General features: G+C 35.4%; 2 protein-coding genes across 4 annotated transcripts in view; one reads left to right on the top strand and one right to left on the bottom strand.

Annotated features, from left to right (window-relative positions):
* Positions 1-546, top strand: part of LOC120632281 (spastin) — a 29123-nt gene extending 28577 nt beyond the window's left edge. For all 3 annotated transcript variants that reach the window (XM_039902106.1, XM_039902105.1, XM_039902107.1), the window contains one exon: positions 237-546. The gene's annotated coding sequence lies outside the window, so the exon portion shown is untranslated. The remainder of the gene's footprint in view (positions 1-236) is intronic.
* An 11216-nt stretch (positions 547-11762) lies between these two features.
* On the bottom strand, positions 11763-18643 carry LOC120632333 (odorant receptor 43a-like). The gene is made up of 8 exons (XM_039902180.1): positions 18306-18643; positions 17705-17842; positions 17016-17184; positions 16465-16577; positions 15482-15581; positions 14636-14740; positions 11899-12054; positions 11763-11819 (listed from the first exon to the last, which is right to left on the bottom strand). The coding sequence occupies exons 1-8, from the start codon at positions 18641-18643 to the stop codon at positions 11763-11765; spliced, it is 1176 nt and encodes a 391-aa protein (XP_039758114.1).
* Positions 18644-19310: the final 667 nt, after the last annotated feature.

Below are 19310 nucleotides of genomic sequence, written 5' to 3'. Positions count from 1 at the left end.
TATTATAAGTATTTGTGTATATTATTCATAAAAAAATTCATCAGTCATCTAAGTACCCATAACACAAGCCTCGCTTACTTTGAGGCTAGATGGCGATGTGTGTGTTGTCGTAGTATGTATATTTATTTATACACGTTAACAGAAATAGTCGAAAATCGACGACTCAATGGTCCCCAAAAGCTAAGTATAAAATAAAAAATATTGTTGTGTACTAACATTATATTAATTATTTTCAGGTAGGTACTGGCTAATAATAACTTTGAGGTGAGTCAATAATTATAAGGAATATGTGTCGGTGTCGCAAGTAAATCGTTTGAATTTTAAATATTAATGAATTTATTCCAGAATTTTTGTATATCGCTCAAATTTTAGGAATCTCCCAAACTTTTCCCTTTTGAAATTCCAATGTATTGCCTAACCGAATGATTTGTTTTGAATTTAATGTATTAGTATTATTTGTATCGTAGGAATCGGAGTATTTAAAACTCGTCTAGTCAAAAACAACCAGGTTTTGACTGTAGTTGCCAAGCATTTCGCCACAGTTTATGGCCATAAAACGTCTTAGAAGACAAAAAAAAATTGAAATAGGAAAATTTGATCTCGTAAAAAGACCTGTCCAATTAGCGGATGAAATGTTACTCGAATCAATGATGAAGTTGCTTTCGATGTTTGTAGATGTAAAAAAGGCTTACGCACCTCACACTTCTTTATTGAAACGTTTAACATTCCCCATAGCCCGTCCAGTCAAAAGGATCCTAGTTAGAAAATAATAGCAAAAACGTAGTAAGTTTAAATAATACCGAAACCCCACGCGTCGGGTATTTGTAGAGTGTAGTGCTTCAAAACCGGTTTCGTCATTTCGGGTTCGTTCGAATAAATTACTCAACCGCCACTCAGTCCCTACCGCGATCAAGGACGAGCAGTCAATGAACCCAGTCTACGCATACACCAAGCAACCGCTCATTAAAAGACATGAATATTTGTATTATAAAAACGAAACCGATAGCATTTATTATGTTCTTAAAAAATGTATTTTTCCATACATAGAATTAAAAAAAATACGCAACAAAAAAGTCAACGAAAGTCGTTTAATTTCATTTTTACAAAATAAGTATAAAATACGTCGTTGCGTTGTTCCAATCGTTCGAAGCCCGTAGTAGGCGTGCTGGCCCACATCGAATTAACTGCGGTTTGATTCAACTCAACACGCGTTACGTAGTGTCGCTACGGGTGTTACATAACAAGTATGTCTCCCTACTAAGATTGTGAGATAAAATCCAATATATAAGACAAAATCCATAATTTTTTATATTCTTCATCCTTTTGGCTCGCGCGGCTTATTTTTCCATAATGTGCATTTGTTCATTGCACGCTAACTTAAACCCTTTAGCAGTTTTGTATTCGTTTCATCAGCAAATACGCAATGGAAATTGAATATGTTAATTTTTAAAATTCGTTTTAAAACTATTTTATAGTAAGTTAGTTGAAAAAAGCAATTTATGAATTAAATTTTACTTACTTTTAGACATTATTTAAATTTTTTAAATGCTCATGTTTTATGTTGCATCAATTCATATTTCCATTGTCAGTATTCTAGCTAAAAAAAAAATTGTGTATTAATTATATAGAGGTTAGTCCACACTGTAAGATTGCCGTAATACCTAATGCCGGATGGATATCCTTCTATACATTTATTTTGTGAAGATTCATCATTGTGTGTGATTGTGGACTTTCCTTCAACCAGTTTGGCCTTAACAAGTGAACAAATATTGGAATCATTGTACAAATATGTGTTAACCGTTTTAAATTTAGTACCTCATAATTTTGTATATTTGGATGTAAGGAAGTGTATGAATATGTTGCAATTGAATGTAGCTTAATGAAATTTACAATTATTATATAAGTTTACTTTATTAGTTGTCGACAATCCATGTATTTTAACAACCGAAGAGATTTTAAGATGGTGTTTGCTTGTGGGTTTGAAACCGAACGCCCTCGCGAGTTGTAAAAAGTAGAGTATTCAGCTCAGGCTTAAAGCTGCCTTAGTTTTGGGGGCCCCTAAAACCTTCGCTACACTCAGGATTCTAGATCCAACACACTCGCTACGCTCGGGAGCTACTCTTAAATCCCTCGCTTGCTTGGGATTTATCTTTATTGCTTTAGCCCCTTGTTGAACAATCTACTATTCTAACAACAAATAATTGTGTACCTGTTTTCTTAAAAACATTCTTCTGTTCTACAAAACATAAATAAAACAGCCTTGTGCATTTTATGTAGTAAAAATGCCTACCAAAGAACTTTTTGACCGACTCCCGAAGACCAGACCAAATTTGTATGGTCTTTTCAGTTGGTTTTTTTGTCTTAGTTGTGGACAAGTTACAAGGATTGGATTGTCGGCAGTAAGCGTGTTTGACGTAGATAAATTAATGCATACCGTCTAGCTTAGATAATTCTTGATTTTACTCCAGGAAAATGTGTGGAAGGCCGCGCGATTTTTAATTCACAGGATGCATTTTCGCCGTTCGCGATAGAAACAGCAAGTATACACTGATTATATTTATGATTATATTGCGTTATAATTGCAACACTGCACTCTTCAGTAGGAACACCCCCTATATAAATATATACTGGATTCCAATGCTATTCATTGACACAATGTATATGTCCAGTAAGTATATTATATAATATATTCATGACAACTTTCGCGCGACCTTCCAGTAAACATCCAAACATTTTAAATCCATTTTAAATTTGTTGTTGTTATTGAAATTATTCTAATTCTGTTGATTAATAATATGTTTGTTTTTTTTTTTAATTTTTTTAATATACTTCTTGCCCTAATTTTGTTGACGTATAATACCAATAAGATCATACAATATTATTACGCTGCGTATCTTATGAATAGACGAACCACTTAAAAAAAAAAGACAGTAAAAGCGGGTAGCTTCCGAAATCGAAGATAACTTGCTCGAAACTGCGTAGTTAAAAAACTGCGATTCGGGCACGATGATGGAGAAAAATATATATTTTCATAGTTTGTTATAAAAATTACTACTTATATCTTCGATCTAAATAATTATTGTAAAGTATTTAATTATGAAATCAATATCGATTACAGGACCACGCAATTATTAGTAGGTTTGGTATAGTGTGCCATTTATTACGCGGGGTGAAGAAGTTGTCTATTTGGCCATAGACTAAAGATGAACAAATAGATTATGCAAATTACGTTGTACGCAAACCCTGAATCCACAGCTCTTCTTCTTCACAGCACTGGTAACAGTGGAAAATAGAAGGCAATATTTTCTTGTCAAGTTAGTTCAGATTTTGTGGATAATACTAATTTAGCACCCATAATATTTTTAATTGGGTTTACAGACTCGGTACCAAGTGTTTGTATTCTCATTCGACACGGTGTTTCTTTAGTCTATGCCAATATTTATGGAGCCATGGAGAAAAGTACCAATTAATTTACTTTATTGCATTACTTAATACTTTATTGCTCAATTGCACACTTTTATTAATCTTTAAGCTACTCTTTTACTATGCTATATTGTGTATTCTTTATCAAGTAAATTATTCATTTTTAATATTTAAATTAATTCATTGATGTTTGATCTCCGTGGCGCCTTTTAATTGTATGTAGGACTAAATAGTAACTATAAGTGACCTTTATAAATGTTGTCATTTATATATAAAAAGAAATATATACACATTGATAAATATCGCATTTTTACCTCTTTATAATAATTAATAAATATTAAATAATAGTAATTACATAATATAGGTAATATTATGTAATTACAAAAAATAATGTTAACGATGGTAATATTTAATAATTAACACAAACATAGTTTCCACTTATTTAAATTTAGTTTAAGCTTTTAGAGGTATAGTTGGATAGATACTATTTAGTCTTACGTAGACTGTTCCGTAAATTAACCCAATCGTAGTCTTCTCAAATTAAAGTAATTAATGAAATTATTATGTAGATATCATCTCATACCTGTGTGTTTCTTATAAAAAAGCGACGTAGTTATCCGCGTAGAATTGTATGTAGCTAATATATTTTTACAGTAATTCTCATTATAATCACTTGTGGCGTATATAAGAAAGCAGCTTACCAAAAAAAACTCATATAATTGACATATTAAAGACAATTAGCTGTGTTTCCACAAGATAACGTAGACTTAGACCTAATAATTTATAGAACCTCTGTGTCGTAGCAATTTATTAAAGGAGCTTTTAATTATTATTTTGCAACTGAACAAAGCTTCATACAATCTGCCGTAATGTTTTTTTTTCCCGCGCCCTTTATATTTAACAACTTTTTGAACTTATTCTAAGATATATATTTTTATATTAAGAATTTGAGTCGAAAGCTTTCAAACGTGTCAAATATTCTTTCAAACGTGTTCATCACGTTTGAAAGAATATTTGATGCTAACAATAATTTGGTTCAGAGTTAATAATTTTAGGGTCAAAATTATGTATTGGTTAAGTATTGTAAATTATTAAATTGAGCTATATTAATCTAAAATAAATTATTTTATGTTCATTAATTTTTATGCAATGTTAGATCATGCATTTCATACAATTTTTTTAGTGACAGAATGAAGCGGTTCCCAAACTGAGGCGGTCGCGGTCGCAATCGACTCGCGTAGGCACTTAAGAGCACTTTAATAGCGAGATGGTAGTACAGTATTGTTGTAGTTTTTATCGCAATGAGAGATTTTAGCAGTTTATCCTCTCATTATATCTCCTGACAAGGGAAAAAATAAGCATGATGCCAGTAATAAAAAATGGCTAAAATATTGAATTTATCTATTATACGACATTTTATTATTAAAATTCGAAGTGAGATTGGTATTTATTTTCACTAAAAGAAACTACAAAATCTGGCGATCCGCCATGACAGTTGAATTATGACGTCACGTCTCTATAAACATAATTTTATACCGCTTGAACGTCGAAAATCTCCGCGTATATCAAGTATTTGTCATTTTGTAATTTAAAAAAGTTGTTAAGTTTTTTTGTTATCAATACCAAAATCAATAATGTTTAGCTATGCAACAAGGGCTTCTAATTTGCCGTTGACATCACAAGTGCGGCCATGACGACCGGCTAGCGTTTACGGGGGAAATATTTATTTAAAATATGATTTGCAATTTAAATGAACAAAAATGTCTTTGAGCATTTTTTTAAATTAATCATCATGCCTATTAACGTGTCCAGGTGGACGTGCTTAGCACGGTAACGGAATAGAAGAGTTTATCCCCGTTTGTTATTTGGATATTATTTCCAACAGTTGATAAAGCTATGTCGGAAATTAAAATTTTATCCTGTCCCGGGAAGAAAAACGTCTCCTCCTAATACTAGCCATGCTGTAAGGCTAAAATGCGAGCTACGAGATAATTATGGCTACCATTTTGAGGAGAAAATGGGTAGACATAATAATCTCGTAGCACGCATAAAGCCCTACTGATGTAGAATTGAAGGCGATGCGTGAGGATGAAAATACATGAATCATAAATATCGTATATTCATAAAGACCATTGTATTTTTGGGAATCGGGGATTGCCTTGCGATCATCCGCTTTTATATCGCGACCTCTCCGCGTGTGTTTGGAATTCGCTATACGTATACTTCTGCGACCGCCTCTGCCTTGGATACGCTTTATGACCTTCACACATCATGTCGACTCAACACCGACTCGGATGGAATCAAAGCATGGCAAAGTGAGCATTATTTTATGTGAATACTGCAAACTTTTCAAGTTTCTGTCATCATCATCAATATTATGTCAACCAACGGAGTACCACTGCTGGACAATGGACATAGGAATTCCAAATACGCTTAATCGTTGGCGTTACATCTTTTTTGGTAGGATTGACTAGCCATGAAAGCTAGGTAATCAGTAGACCAAAGAAATCTCTAAAACTATATTCCCAAATTGACCAAACTGAATCTGAAACCGGCCCCTTATAAAACCACATACTCACCACTGCGTTAGAGAGTTCGTATAAGAAGAGTTGATGACGTTTCAAAAAACTCTAGCAAGCACGCCTTTAATATGTATTCCATGACATAAGCCTCGCCTTTTAATTTGAGTTGATTTGGTGTGAAGTCGATAAGATGTGCGAAGAAAAATAACCAAGTTTAAAAAATTTGCTTGCCCGTTTTGTAGTGTTGCAAGTCTCCTATTATTTCCTGTTATATATATGTATAATGCAAGCACTGAATGTACACAAGGGCTCAATTGTAATAGTGCAACAGTTATTTTAAAGTTGTGATCTTTATCTTTAAAAATATTCGGTTGTGTTTTTTATCTTTATGCGCGTATTTTTAAAATTGTATGTTTGTTACTGTGTTTTTAATCAGTTTTAATGTAAATGTAATTTCTTTTAAAATTTAATCGTAATTTTCAATATGAATAAGTAATTACATCACAAAAAGCGACTTCGATGATGTAAATAAATTTAACAGAGAAATTTCTTCAGTGATTTTTTGTTACTACTGGTTTTTTAATAAAAAGAAAATGTTTTATAACTTTTAATTTATTTTATTTACATAATCCTATCAAACAAAATATTCAAAAGCTGAACGAACTAAAATAATTAAATAATATCTCTTTTTTATGTAATTAAATAATTACCATCTCGCGAAAGACTTTTACAAGCGTCACAGACGGTTGATATCATTTTATCTTAAGCTTTTTCACAAAAAAAAAAACATGCGACTGATTGTTACTATTCTTACCAAATAAAGTTATTCTTTTTTTAGATTTTGAATGTAAAATATGAGTAAATGTTTATTAACTCATTTTTCAATCGTTGGATAAGCTGAGATATAAATTGCATAGATTTCCCTTGGTACAAAATTTGGTCGCTCGCAATCGTTTTAGAGGATCGAAATGTATGAATGTGTTGTTTTGAAGCTCAAATTTGTTGCAATTCCTCAACTAGGGCTTCTGGCAAAACAATCTTAAAATTAAAAAACCAGAAGAACGATATTTGCTCTAAAGCATTTAATAAAATATACTAAATCGTGTACTAAGACTACAGTACCTAAATGTCATAAACACAATTGGCGATTGAAAAATGGGATCTAAATTGAATTGTATTCGAAGAGTTAGTACTTACATTAAGCCTTCAGCTATGGTACATTGTAACTTTTTGAATGGATTGACTACTATATTTCTTCTTACAAATATTGTATGGATTGATGAAAGAAATACCTTTAAGTAACTGACAAAGAATTTACACAGTACTAGGGTGATGAAAATGATAGCCAAGTTGGCTTCTCCGAAATATCCATTGTTTACATATTGATGTGTATTTTATCGTTTTCTAATTACCTTAGGGTGAAAATAAACGTGGTTATGTTAAGTGGTCGTTATCTTTTGATATTTGTACACAAGCTATTGTTTAGGTTGTTTTATTTACGCTACGGTTTTTTTAACAATAATAATTTATTTGCCATTTATTATACCATTTTATGCTACAATTACGTCCGTTAATAACAATTTAACTGTGTACGGCTGTGAAGTATTCAAGGCTAGTAAAAAGTTTAACGTTAACGTATTTACGTAAGTTCTTATGTCACTGTGCGTCGCACTGTGATAAAATAATGACCATACTTCTAAGCGTAGCATAGAAATGGTATCAGATATGTAAATTAACGGATACACGATAACAAGGCTTTTAGTGTACCTATGCTAGGACGCATCGCAGAATTGGCAGAGCATTCCTGTCTCCAACACACGTGTCTGAACACTTGTGTTGGAGATACCTACGCGGAGCTCCTAAACAGTCACATGACTTAAATCAAGTATGTGTAATTTTGTTTCAAGCATCTTTGATTGCTTGCTGCGTTTAAAACGCTTGAATCTTGCATCTACCTACATGATGGAAATTCGTTGTTTACTTAATTATATACCGAAATGTTAATAGACTTCTAAGACAGAGTCGCAGATATGGAGCGACCATAGTTATCTTAATAACAAGACACTAGAAATGCGCTTTAGCGCTCTAAGTAAGGCAAACACTTGTCGACGTCTCCCAGCACCCATGCCACCAAAAGTTCGGAGTGGAAATATTGTTTCTGGGAGCATTTTGGTTTGTCACAAAAGCGTACATCAGTTGTTTTAGAGCATGAGAGGTAATGTGTTTTAAAAATTTCAGTTAGGTCGCTATCTGCTACAAATGTTTACTAGTATCAATCAATTGGTGTGCTCTGAGTCACGTTCGCAGCGACAAATTTACGCGTACAGAAAATATCTAGTGTCTTTTTATCAAGATTTTTATGGGATGGATACGTCATGTCTGCTGCCATAATTCCCATGGTAAGCAATTCCGTGCTTGTTAATACATAATAAAATCTGTTCTGCTCTGTGCTGTTCTGTTCTGCGCCTCAGCATACGTCCAGCCTTACAATAAATGTAACACTCTTAACATGGTTGTTGTTCTTTGATACACGCTCGCCTTGTCTTTACTTTAAGCGCACGAATTTACAGACATGACTAAATTTTTAAAATTATTGTTAAGCGTCGTTGAGTGTTGGAAAAAATGTGTATTTTTTCATAATTTTTCATAAACTAAGCACACTTTTTGCCTAAAATGTCGTGGATGTACACAACGCATATGTGATACACGGTTTACCTATGAATAAATCGATTCATTTGTGATCATGGACATTTTATTTTATGAACCCCGTTCTCGTATCAACCTTTTAAAGGTTTGCTTTTTATTCTAATCTAAGTATCTGCAATCCTTCAATTACTTTTTTAGTGTAAAGTTCGTTTTAAGCGTAAAAATAAATAATAAAAGCAATAAATTATTAATATAGCAATAAATTATTAATATTTAATTATTGCTTTAGACAAGGACACAGTACGGTCACAGCACTAATTAAAGTCTGCGATGATATTCGGAAAGGGATGGACAGTAAATTGGTTACTATTCTGGTTCTTCTTGACTTCAGCAATGCTTTCAATAATATGAATTAAGACTTGCTTCTTGCGTTGCTTAGGTCGAAGGTGAACGTTTCATCTGAAGCCATTGACTGGTTTCAGTCGTATCTGTTCGGTCGTCAACAATGCGTCAGATTTGATGGTAAGTGTTCCTCGCTTTCCCCCCTCACTGCAGGTGTTCCACAGGGTGGGGTGCTTTCACCTCTTCTCTTTTCCATTTTTATTAACTCTGTCTCTTCTGTTATCTCCTCTTCATTTCATTTCTATGCTGACGATTTACAGATTAACTCCTCAGAAACCATTGATGGAATTTCCTCTGCTATTTGTAAACTGAATACAGACTTGGCGAATATTTGTAACTGGTGCAAACCTTACGGTCTTGCCGTAAATCCTGTTAAGTCACAAGTAATCGTCATAGGTAATCGCAATTTATTGACTTAAATTAATAACCTTCCAGCTGTTTACTTTGATGGGGTAGCTTTGCCTTACATCAATACGGTCAGAAACCTTGGGCTGACGATTGACAGTTCCTTTTCTTGGGGACCTCATGTATCTGAGGTAGGGCGGAAAATTTGTGCTATTTGTTATCTTAGGCGGTGGAAGAATCTTCTGCCAATTAAAACTAAGATCGCTGTTGCCAATTCTCTTTTGTTACCTGTCATTGACTATGGTGATGCATGTTATGTTGACTTATCGCAGGATCTCCTTAATAAGCTTGATAGGCTGCAGAACCTTTGCATCCGCTTTATCTTTGGCTTGCGAAAGTTCGACCGCATATCTCAGTTCCGCGCTGAACTAAAATGGTTGTCGGTCGGTCAGCGGAGAGAGATGCACGCCTTGTCTCTCTTGTATCGTATCCTGTTTCTTCCTCAGACTCCGCAATATTTAAAAGAACGTTTTACCTTTTTTGATAGTAACAGGCTACGTTCCTGCACCAACAGCAAACTACAGGTTCCGTACAGTCGCACGAAATACTATAGTAATTCTTTTACAGTTAATTGTGTCGACTCTGGAATTCCCTACCTGATGACATACGTCAGGCAAAATCCTTGCCTCTTATTAAAAGTCGTTTTAAAAACTATTTTTTATGTATGTAGCGTTAGCGTTATAGTATGTAGTTTATTATAATTATATGTATGAACAATATATATTATAAATAATAATTATATGTTTAGTATTAGAATTTATACCATGTATGTAGTTTAGTTTGCTATATTTTTATGTAGGTAGAATTTTTTATTGCCGCATCAACCCGTTCCTTACAAAAACTACTATCGCCAAAGGTTGTCTGGGAGAGATCGCTTAAGACCGCCTTTGCACACCTAAACTAGTTTTTTTTTTTATTATTTTTGTAAATGTGTTTCTTTGTTTTTTATTTTTGTGTGTACAATAAAGAATTTAATAATAATAATAAATTATTCCATTCATATAAATTATCCCTTTGTACTTGTGTTTATTTATTTCAGCACTTTTTTTATTTTACTTTTAAAACATACTTGACACTAAAATGTAATGAAGAGTTTACATAACAAGACGAGTTAGAAAAATAGCTTAGGTAAGGAGGTATATATTTTTTTCTTACTTTTATTAAGTTATAGTAGTTTATGCATCAAGTATGGTTATATTACATTTTACAGTCGAGGCGGTATTAGGCGTGTGAGCTAAAAGCGAACGCGCTAAGAAAGCCGGGAGTGTAAAGAGAGTTCATATAACGATTTTCATCACACTTGAAGAAAACTGACCGTTTTTTGTTGTTTTTCCACGGTATGAAAGTTTCGTAGGCCGCTCCCTATATTATGGTTGAAACAGGTTATTCACTCGCGATTCGTGCTTCTATTATTATTCCCGGCGTAGTAAAATCTAGTACTATTGATCACTAATCAATTTAAACTGCACATTTTAAATTATTAATATAAGACCAAAAAGCGAACATATTAACAAAATATTAATTTCAGAAAATGGCGCGAGCGGTTTTTTTCCGCACGCCAAAGTAAACCGATATACAGCCAGCAACGTGCATACAGCCTATATATAAAAATATAACAAAGGGAATATCGTATCTAAAACATGTTTAAAGCATAAATAGTTATGAATTGTGAATAATTTTATAAAATGAAACGTTAATTTATCATTATTAGGAAGGTAAAATATCACTTTAAGGAAATGCCTGCAATTTTAAGCCGCGTAAAACCTTTTTGTTGGTAGAAAAAGAATATATTACCCGAAGAAGAAAAAATCTTTTAAAAAAAGTCTATCTTCATATATATATATAACTTGCAGTGAGGCACAAACTTGCCATACCTAAACGGCGGGTCTACATAAAAAAGGACAAGTACCTACGGTATTTTTAAATAAAACACACAACACACACATCTTGAATTATGAGCCTGATATCGATTTAGTAAGGTCCACGTTACGAGCAAGTGTGATGAAAACAACATTTATGTTACTATTAGTTTAAAGATTATTTCACAATAGTTATAAAAGCATACCTACATAGAGGTAAGCTCATTCTATTCTGTGTGTAAAATATAATAAGAAGATTGTCTACATAATAAGACAAGTTAGAATAAATAGTTACTCTATCTCTCTCTACTTTACTTACACTTCACTATTGAAAACATGCTAAAGAAGCTTTCAATTGTTTCTGAGTCGCAAACAAATGTTACAGCCTTTTTGCTTTGCCTTTGGTCTCCACAGCAAAGGCAAAGCCTTTTTGCTGTGTGGAGGGATTGGTTGCCTTAAAATAATATTGTAGACAATATAACTTATTTGATAAAAGTTTATTAATTTATTTATTTTTAGCTTGATTCAGCACTGCGAAGTAGGAATAAGACGATCTTAAGATCTGCAAAAAAAAAAAAGAAAGTTTATCATTCTCAGTTAAATAAAAAAAAAATTATATACTTTTAAAAATCTTTTCTTACTGAAACAAAAGTAGGTCTCGAAAGTGGAATGTAATGCCCAGCTTTCAGAATGATGGGTCTCTTCATACGCTCCATGGCTGTGAATAACGATTTTCGGAACTTGCCGTCTTGCTCGTACCACGGACATTGGTACAGCCATTCGCGTAAATCTTGACTCTATAACATTATTAATATCACAAATTTCATATTGAATAAAAACTTTATACATGTAGGCCTATCACAGGCATTTACAAAGCATTCATACATATATTCGTGAAATTATTGCCTGGTATTTTTTCTGCTATCACCATATCACAATCAATGAATGATATGCTATGAAGTTAGAGCAATTCATCATCATATCGACACATTTAAAGTCAAAGTCAAATGTTTCTTTATTCAAATAGGCACATATATGGCACTTTTGATGCGTACATTACGTGTAAAATACAATATAGAAGTGAGTTGATGGCGATAACTAAATTTGTCAACTTTAAACTAAAGCTACGAGGGTTCCAAACGCTCCCTGGTCTAAGAAGAAGCCCACACATTACCGGCCCACTAAGAACTGAAAAGAGGTTAAGCCCGTAGTCCACCACGCTGGCCCAGTTCAGATTGGTGGACAGATATTACAGACAGGTGGATAGAGCAATTAATACCCAAGCTTTTTATCTTTTACGTAACCCTTAATATTATACGTAATAGGATTTTCCCAGAAGCTATATTATCAATCGAAGACCGACACATTGAAGATAAGCAAAGCACCTTATGACCGACAGAGCGGTGGTGTATTTTTTACCATCGCCTAAAAACAGAGCAACTTTACAGGGCATGCATGGAATACGTCCTGCAACGCGCCACCCTGTTTCCGTTTATCTGAGGCGTAGGCGTTAAGACTCATATGCTATAGGCATCACACCGGAAACCACGCTTTTTAAACCGGAACACAGCATTGCAACAGTGCTGCTTGGCGACATAAACATACAACTTGGCGGTGGTACTTCTCCGGACGAGCTCTGTCGCAAAAAGTTCCACTACCACACCACTACACTTTTCGGAGTAATGTGCCTATTTTATTTAGGGACTTAAATATCGTTTAGGTACTTAAACAATATAGGAAAACATCGTGAGGATGCATGCCTAACAGTTCTCTATAGATAGCCCTTTCATTTTATACCCATATGGAGAAAGTTGTGAAAAAATATATAATACGCCATTTTGTGGCGGCAGCCATCTTTTTAAGAACACTTCCGACACTACTTTCAAACAAACAAATCTAAATCAAAATCGGTTCATCCGTTCGGGAAACACACACACGCGTCAAATTTACGTCGCGTTGCGATTAAAAATACGTTTTACCTCGCTACTGTTAGCGGTTGCTCCCCCTGGCTGATACCTACGCTACCCCGAGCTGTATAAAAGTAGAAGCAATTACCTTCTCAAACATTCATTCTGTATCAAGTAGTTGTAGGGGGAAACTCTGCTCGATTATATATCAAATGTAAAAAGTGAAAAATAGTATTATTCTAAGTCCTATCCCCACGTTCTTCAACACTACACTTGCTTATAAAACAAGGGATAGGTACCTACAACTAGAAAATAACACAACCACAGACGGTACAACGACCTCTGTAACATAGCCTTGTTTTCCTTTCACGAGAATAAAAGCTGTAAGAAAAATGGGCACTAATCCCCCGTCTGAAAACGGGGCTTTGTTGATCCGTTCTGAAATACAGATTGCTTTTTGCTGATTGCATCCTTGTGGTGGAGTGGCACTAACACAAGACATACTTACCGTTTATTCTTCTAGGTATAATATGTTCCCGAAGAATATATTAGTCCCGAAGTATATATTAGTTAATAATAATTCTTACTTATTTTTGGAATTTAATTATCTGGTTCATTTTATTTTTAGGATCATCAAGACCTGGTTTCTATTTCCGGGTTGTATATAAATTATTAAGGTAATTTTACCAAAAGGAGAGCACGTAAAGTCGCCCGGCACTGCTATAAATTACTAAAAAGTAACATGTAATAAGTAATCCCTACTAATATTATAAATGTCAATGTAAGTTTGTTTGTTACGCTTTCACGCAAAAACTGTTTAACCGATCCTCATGAAACTTTGTACACATATTCTTGGAAGTGTAAGAAGTAATATAGGATACTTTTTATCCCGACATTAAGCTCGGTTCCTTTGGGAGAGGGGATGAGTGTTTAACGATTTTACACCATAACTCCGACAAAATTGTAACCGATTTAAATAATTATTTTTTAATATAGAGGTTAAAATATGTGTTTAATTTTGCCCAAACTGTGGTTGGAGATAGAGGGCAGAACACCTCAGTAGACAACAGCAAACCCCTCATTTAAGGCTTAGCGATACTGAATATTTTAATTTTATTTAGATCTACACTTAAATTTAATGGCACTTCAAAAAATTAAATCAAACGCAGACGAAATCGCGGGCAACAGCTAGTATTCGATAAAGCAGCTCAGTGGGCTTCTCATGCTGTAAAACAGATCGTATTACGATGATTAATGATGATAACCTAAAATCTCGTTTCGGAACAGCTGAACTGATTTTGACAGGACTTCCTCAGGTAGACAGAGAGTAGGCAAGTAGTGCCCACCGTAACATAACAATTGCCAGCCCGGATATTTATACAGCGTTTTTCTTCCTTCTTTCCAGTACACGTAACAAAACTGGAGTGTTAATAAATAAATAATAACTATTGATCAAAATTACCAATCTTACTTTAGTAGTGAGCTCATTCCCGCACCAGCAGTAGAGGAAGAGCTGCGACAGCATAGTGAGCATGTAGTTCAGCATCGAGTAGAATTGGACGCTTTCAGGTTCAGTCTGATTCAAACATTTTTTTTGTTAGGTAAATATATACACATACACTAAATAAATAATAACCCTTACTTTACCTGGACTCAAATTTGTTTTTGAGTCTAGGCAAGGCGTCACCAAGCGCCAACTTATGCTGAAAGCCAGCGCGATTGGTTTTTTTTATTCCTCGAGAAACGTTCATTCTCTAGGAATTAAAAATAAACCAACCTGTCTTCAAGATGCATTGTATAAGCAGGTGTGTGCCAAGCGGTTGAACGGAACATAGGTAGCAAATAAACACACAGACACCTTCGAATGTATGATATCATTATCAATAGTCTATACCAGTCCGATGCTGGACTAAAGACCTCTCCTAACGGGAGGGATTGCCCAAAATCACCTCGCTGAGCAGACGGGTTGGTGATCGCGGTATATAGAATGAATAGCATAGAAGGCGCTGAAGCCAGTTCTCCCTTATATACCCTTAGTCGCCTCGTACAACACCCGCGGGATAAGGAGGGGTTTTTTACAACTTTATTCTATCCACCTTCGCCACACAGCAAGGTATTTATAGTATTAGTTTGGATTATCCAGTGTATGCCAGCCATGCGCTATAAAGGATCTGCGACCAGATTCAGTTAGTGCCTGGTAAGAACTTAGTTCGTACTAAAAACATTTTTTTTTTAATTACTATTGAGTATCATAGAATATATCATCAATATATATTTGAATGAGATTAACTGGTAGGTTTTTCTAATAAGTGCTTACAATGGTTATTCGTAGTCCTACAATGCAGATGATGCCAACTGTACCGCAAAGCTGGAAGCATATATTGGCGTGATATGTATTCTCCAGCATTTCTATAAACCTGGAACCAAACCTAAAAATTTGGCAATTGGGCATAACTAAACAAATAGTTTCAAATAACTGTTAGGCATGTGATTTTACTTTGAAATTCGTCAGCACGAGCTCAAACTTAGCGGTGTTCACACTCGTGCCTTGAGGGGAAAGGTAAGGTCATCATTAGGACTGATGATGGAGGGCTGAAATAATTTAACGGTGCAAAACTTCTTTTTTATGTGATTTCCTCCGAACGGATCGAGTTTGGTATTGGCAAGAGACCAAAAATGTCAACCGATTGACATTCACTACTGGACATAAGTCTCTTGTAAAGAGCTCCAAAATCAGCGGTCACGGACCGCTTCATGTCGTCTGTTAACCTCGTTGGGGGCTGACCAACGCTGCGTTTACCTGTGCGGGGTCGCCATTCCAGCTCCTTGGGACCCCAACTTCCATCGGTTCCCCGAGCTATGTGCCCCGCCCATTGCACTTCAGCTTCGCAACTCAATGAGCTATGTCGGTAATTCTAGTTCTTCAACGCATCTTCATTTCTGATTTGATCACGTAGAGACACTCCCAACATAACTCTTTCCACACGGGATTTTGGACGAAAAGATGTCACGAAGTTTCCCCGTACGCTGCCTATCCTACCTCTTCCGCGAAATTGGACCACCTAACTGGATGGTGTGTAAATATATGTACTCGTCTTCAATTTCGAGTGCAGAGCTCGGAGCTATTACAGGGTGGAGTGACAAATTTGAAAATAATTTTTTTGACTTTTACGAACATCGTTAATAGAGGCTGAGGGCCCCAGGACACTGCCCTTCCAAGCCTTAGTTACAGTACTGCCTGGAACATCCGTTTTGTTAAGATTTAACTTAGTAAAAGACCATGAATTTAACAAAAGTAACCTTATAACAGCTTGGTGTTGGCGGAGGCATTCTTTTAACAATTCATTGTTTTTTCCAATCGCTTCCTTGTATTCCTCTTGCCGCAATTTTGCAGATAGTGGCGTGCTTTTTACCTAAAAACAAAAATTTTGTGAGTATCTCTAATGTGTCGAGTAGATTTCACGTTAATAGGAGAGCGGTGGTAAGATCTGTACCATATCAACCATAAGCGCACACAAAGTATTTTAGGGCACTGAACCTGACTCAAAGCGGAAGGGTTTGCACATAATTACGACGCTGAGCAGACGAGTTGATAATCACAGTGGATGCTAGTAGTAACTGACTGAGGACGTTGCTGCATGATACTCGTGAATAGTTTCCTTCTAAGTCACAGATCCGATATAAGTGCGATATTTGCTCTGCGAGTTAGCCGTTGACTGTTGACATCGCCATATTTCTGTCTCAGGGCTGGGGCCTGGTGACAGTATAGTTGAGAGTCTAGATGAGAATAAAGTATAGTTAAGCTAAGCTTAATTTTTATTTAGTTACAAAATATGACATCCGTTACTTGCCTTTTGTATCTTATCGATAATAATTTCTAATTGGGCACATCCAAACATCACCATCGACAAAATCGTGCTGTCGACTGCGAAAAATAGCAGGGCGCTACAGTAGATACTCATTATCTGATAGATGTACCCTAGCTCGTAATGAGGCGAATCCTGGGCGTCTACAGGCATCCTGAAATTTCCTAATAGGTATCATTATCCTCAATATATGAATATCCTACTATTTTTTATTTTTCTTACTATTTTTACAAAGAAGAACTGCTGTGAAGACTGCTTTACCTGCATATAGGGCGACCATTATGGTGTTTTTATAAGTTTATTTATGTAATTTATCTCAAACACTGTAGAGCCACCCCTCTGCCTCGGTTTGAACAAATCGAATGGTAAATCCGTGGCTGGGCCCCTACTCTTTTAGAAAAAGGAATTAAAGCTTACATTTACCACGCTACTCTAATGCGGGCAAAACTACTTACTAATATTATACTCGCAAATTAAACACGAGCGGTCAATTAACCCACTCAACGCTCATAACAGAAAAGCTCATTAATCAATAATTGATACCGGCAAAACAAGCTATTTTAGTCTCAAGAAACGCTATAAAAAATGTAGGTTGTTCTCTAGACCTACAAACAATTAATTTAGCTTCCAGGTTTGGTTACTAATGGTAAAAATGCCTAAGTAGCAAAGCTTACCAAATCTTGAACGGAAAATATCTTGATTCTGCCTTATCAAACAGCGGCATGATAGCCCAAAGGCTGACAGTAACTAATGCGGCGGTCAGGAACATTGCACACAATCTCTTTATTCTTCTTGCATTCGTGAATATAACTCTACAAAAGAATTTCTATGGTAATAATTCACCGACCAAGAAGATGGCTGACCGGATGGCACCTAGTTGATAACCATCATATAAATATAACCAGAGCAACACTCTGCAGAGCATGTCAGGAACGTCGCAAAAAGTGCCGCCTTTAGTCCATCAACCAAACCAGACTGAACAAAAGAATGCTGCTTGGCGGAAAATAACATAGGTAGGTGCTTCTCCGGTCGAACTCTGTCAAAGATGTGTCCACATAACCCCTATATGTCCAAGCAGATCTTAGAAAGGCTGAACCGATTTTGATGTGACTCTTAAACTGGCAGAAAGAGGACTTCGCCATGACTTTTCCGTGAACTACGGTAAATGCTGCTTTCGCCGTTATTTGATTACATAGGAACATAAAGGTTCTAGGCTACGTTTTTACAGTCAAAGTTCTTAGCAAGGTTATCGCGAGGTATACAATAAAATCTTACTTATCATGATCCGGAGTCTGAGGATCGAATATATCCAGCTTCATAAAATCCAACAAATATTTCAGCTGTTTCTTATTAGCGATAAAAATGGTAACCTTGTAACATACTGAGGCCTGAGTAAACAACAGGTACGAAGCCTCCGATACCTCATCCAGGTCTCCCCAAACCACCACAACGTAAATAACCTCGAAAAGTATGAAGGAGTATTGCGTCAGCATCACCGCAATTTTATACAGGGTATGAAGAAGTGCATTTTTCTTTGGTGGTAACCAAAAACCGAAAAATACCAACACATTTCGTGGTCTACCGAGAAATATATCGACGGAGTTTAAAGCCATTTTGTTCCTTGCTACTGTTTAAATTCTATGCTTGAATATCAGATACATCCATACTTTCGATGTAGAAGTGTCTGACGAACGTGAGTAATATGTACAGGATGTACAAATTTTAACTAACTGCCTGTTTATTCCAGTGGTCAGGTCGTACGTCCGGGCCAGAACTTGTGATGTACCTATTGGGCTATACTGTCAACAATTCTCATTACATGCCTAGATTGAAGCTATCGCTGCCGGCTGTTATCACTTACTCGTGATAATAGTCGTTGAAGCCCTCCTATCAGCATTGTAAAAAACGTGTGAGCCGTCACGGGATGCCTGGCAGATGTGAAACATCGAAATGGTTTTCTGTAAGTTATTGCAGATATTGCATTATGAAATAAAGCATTACAAATTTGTTCCACAAATAAAATAAAACAACCAAATGGATAACCACTCCTTTTTATAAGTCGGTTAATAATGACTGTTTTATTACAAAATTAATATTCATTTTTATTGGTACATACGATATACAAAAATCCAATGGCGATGCGTCGCCACGCCAAAAATCAGGTTTACACTGCGCCCATAGATGTTTCACATCAAAACATGAGTGAGCAAAAGGTGAGTCTTTGCTCTAAAACCCTCTCTCCCATAAGAGGAGTCCTGTGCCCTGCAGTGGGACCTTAAT

Source organism: Pararge aegeria, chromosome 19 (assembly GCF_905163445.1).
Source record: "Pararge aegeria chromosome 19, ilParAegt1.1, whole genome shotgun sequence".
NCBI lineage: Eukaryota > Metazoa > Arthropoda > Insecta > Lepidoptera > Nymphalidae > Pararge > Pararge aegeria.
This window is presented reverse-complemented; position numbering and strand designations above follow the sequence as displayed.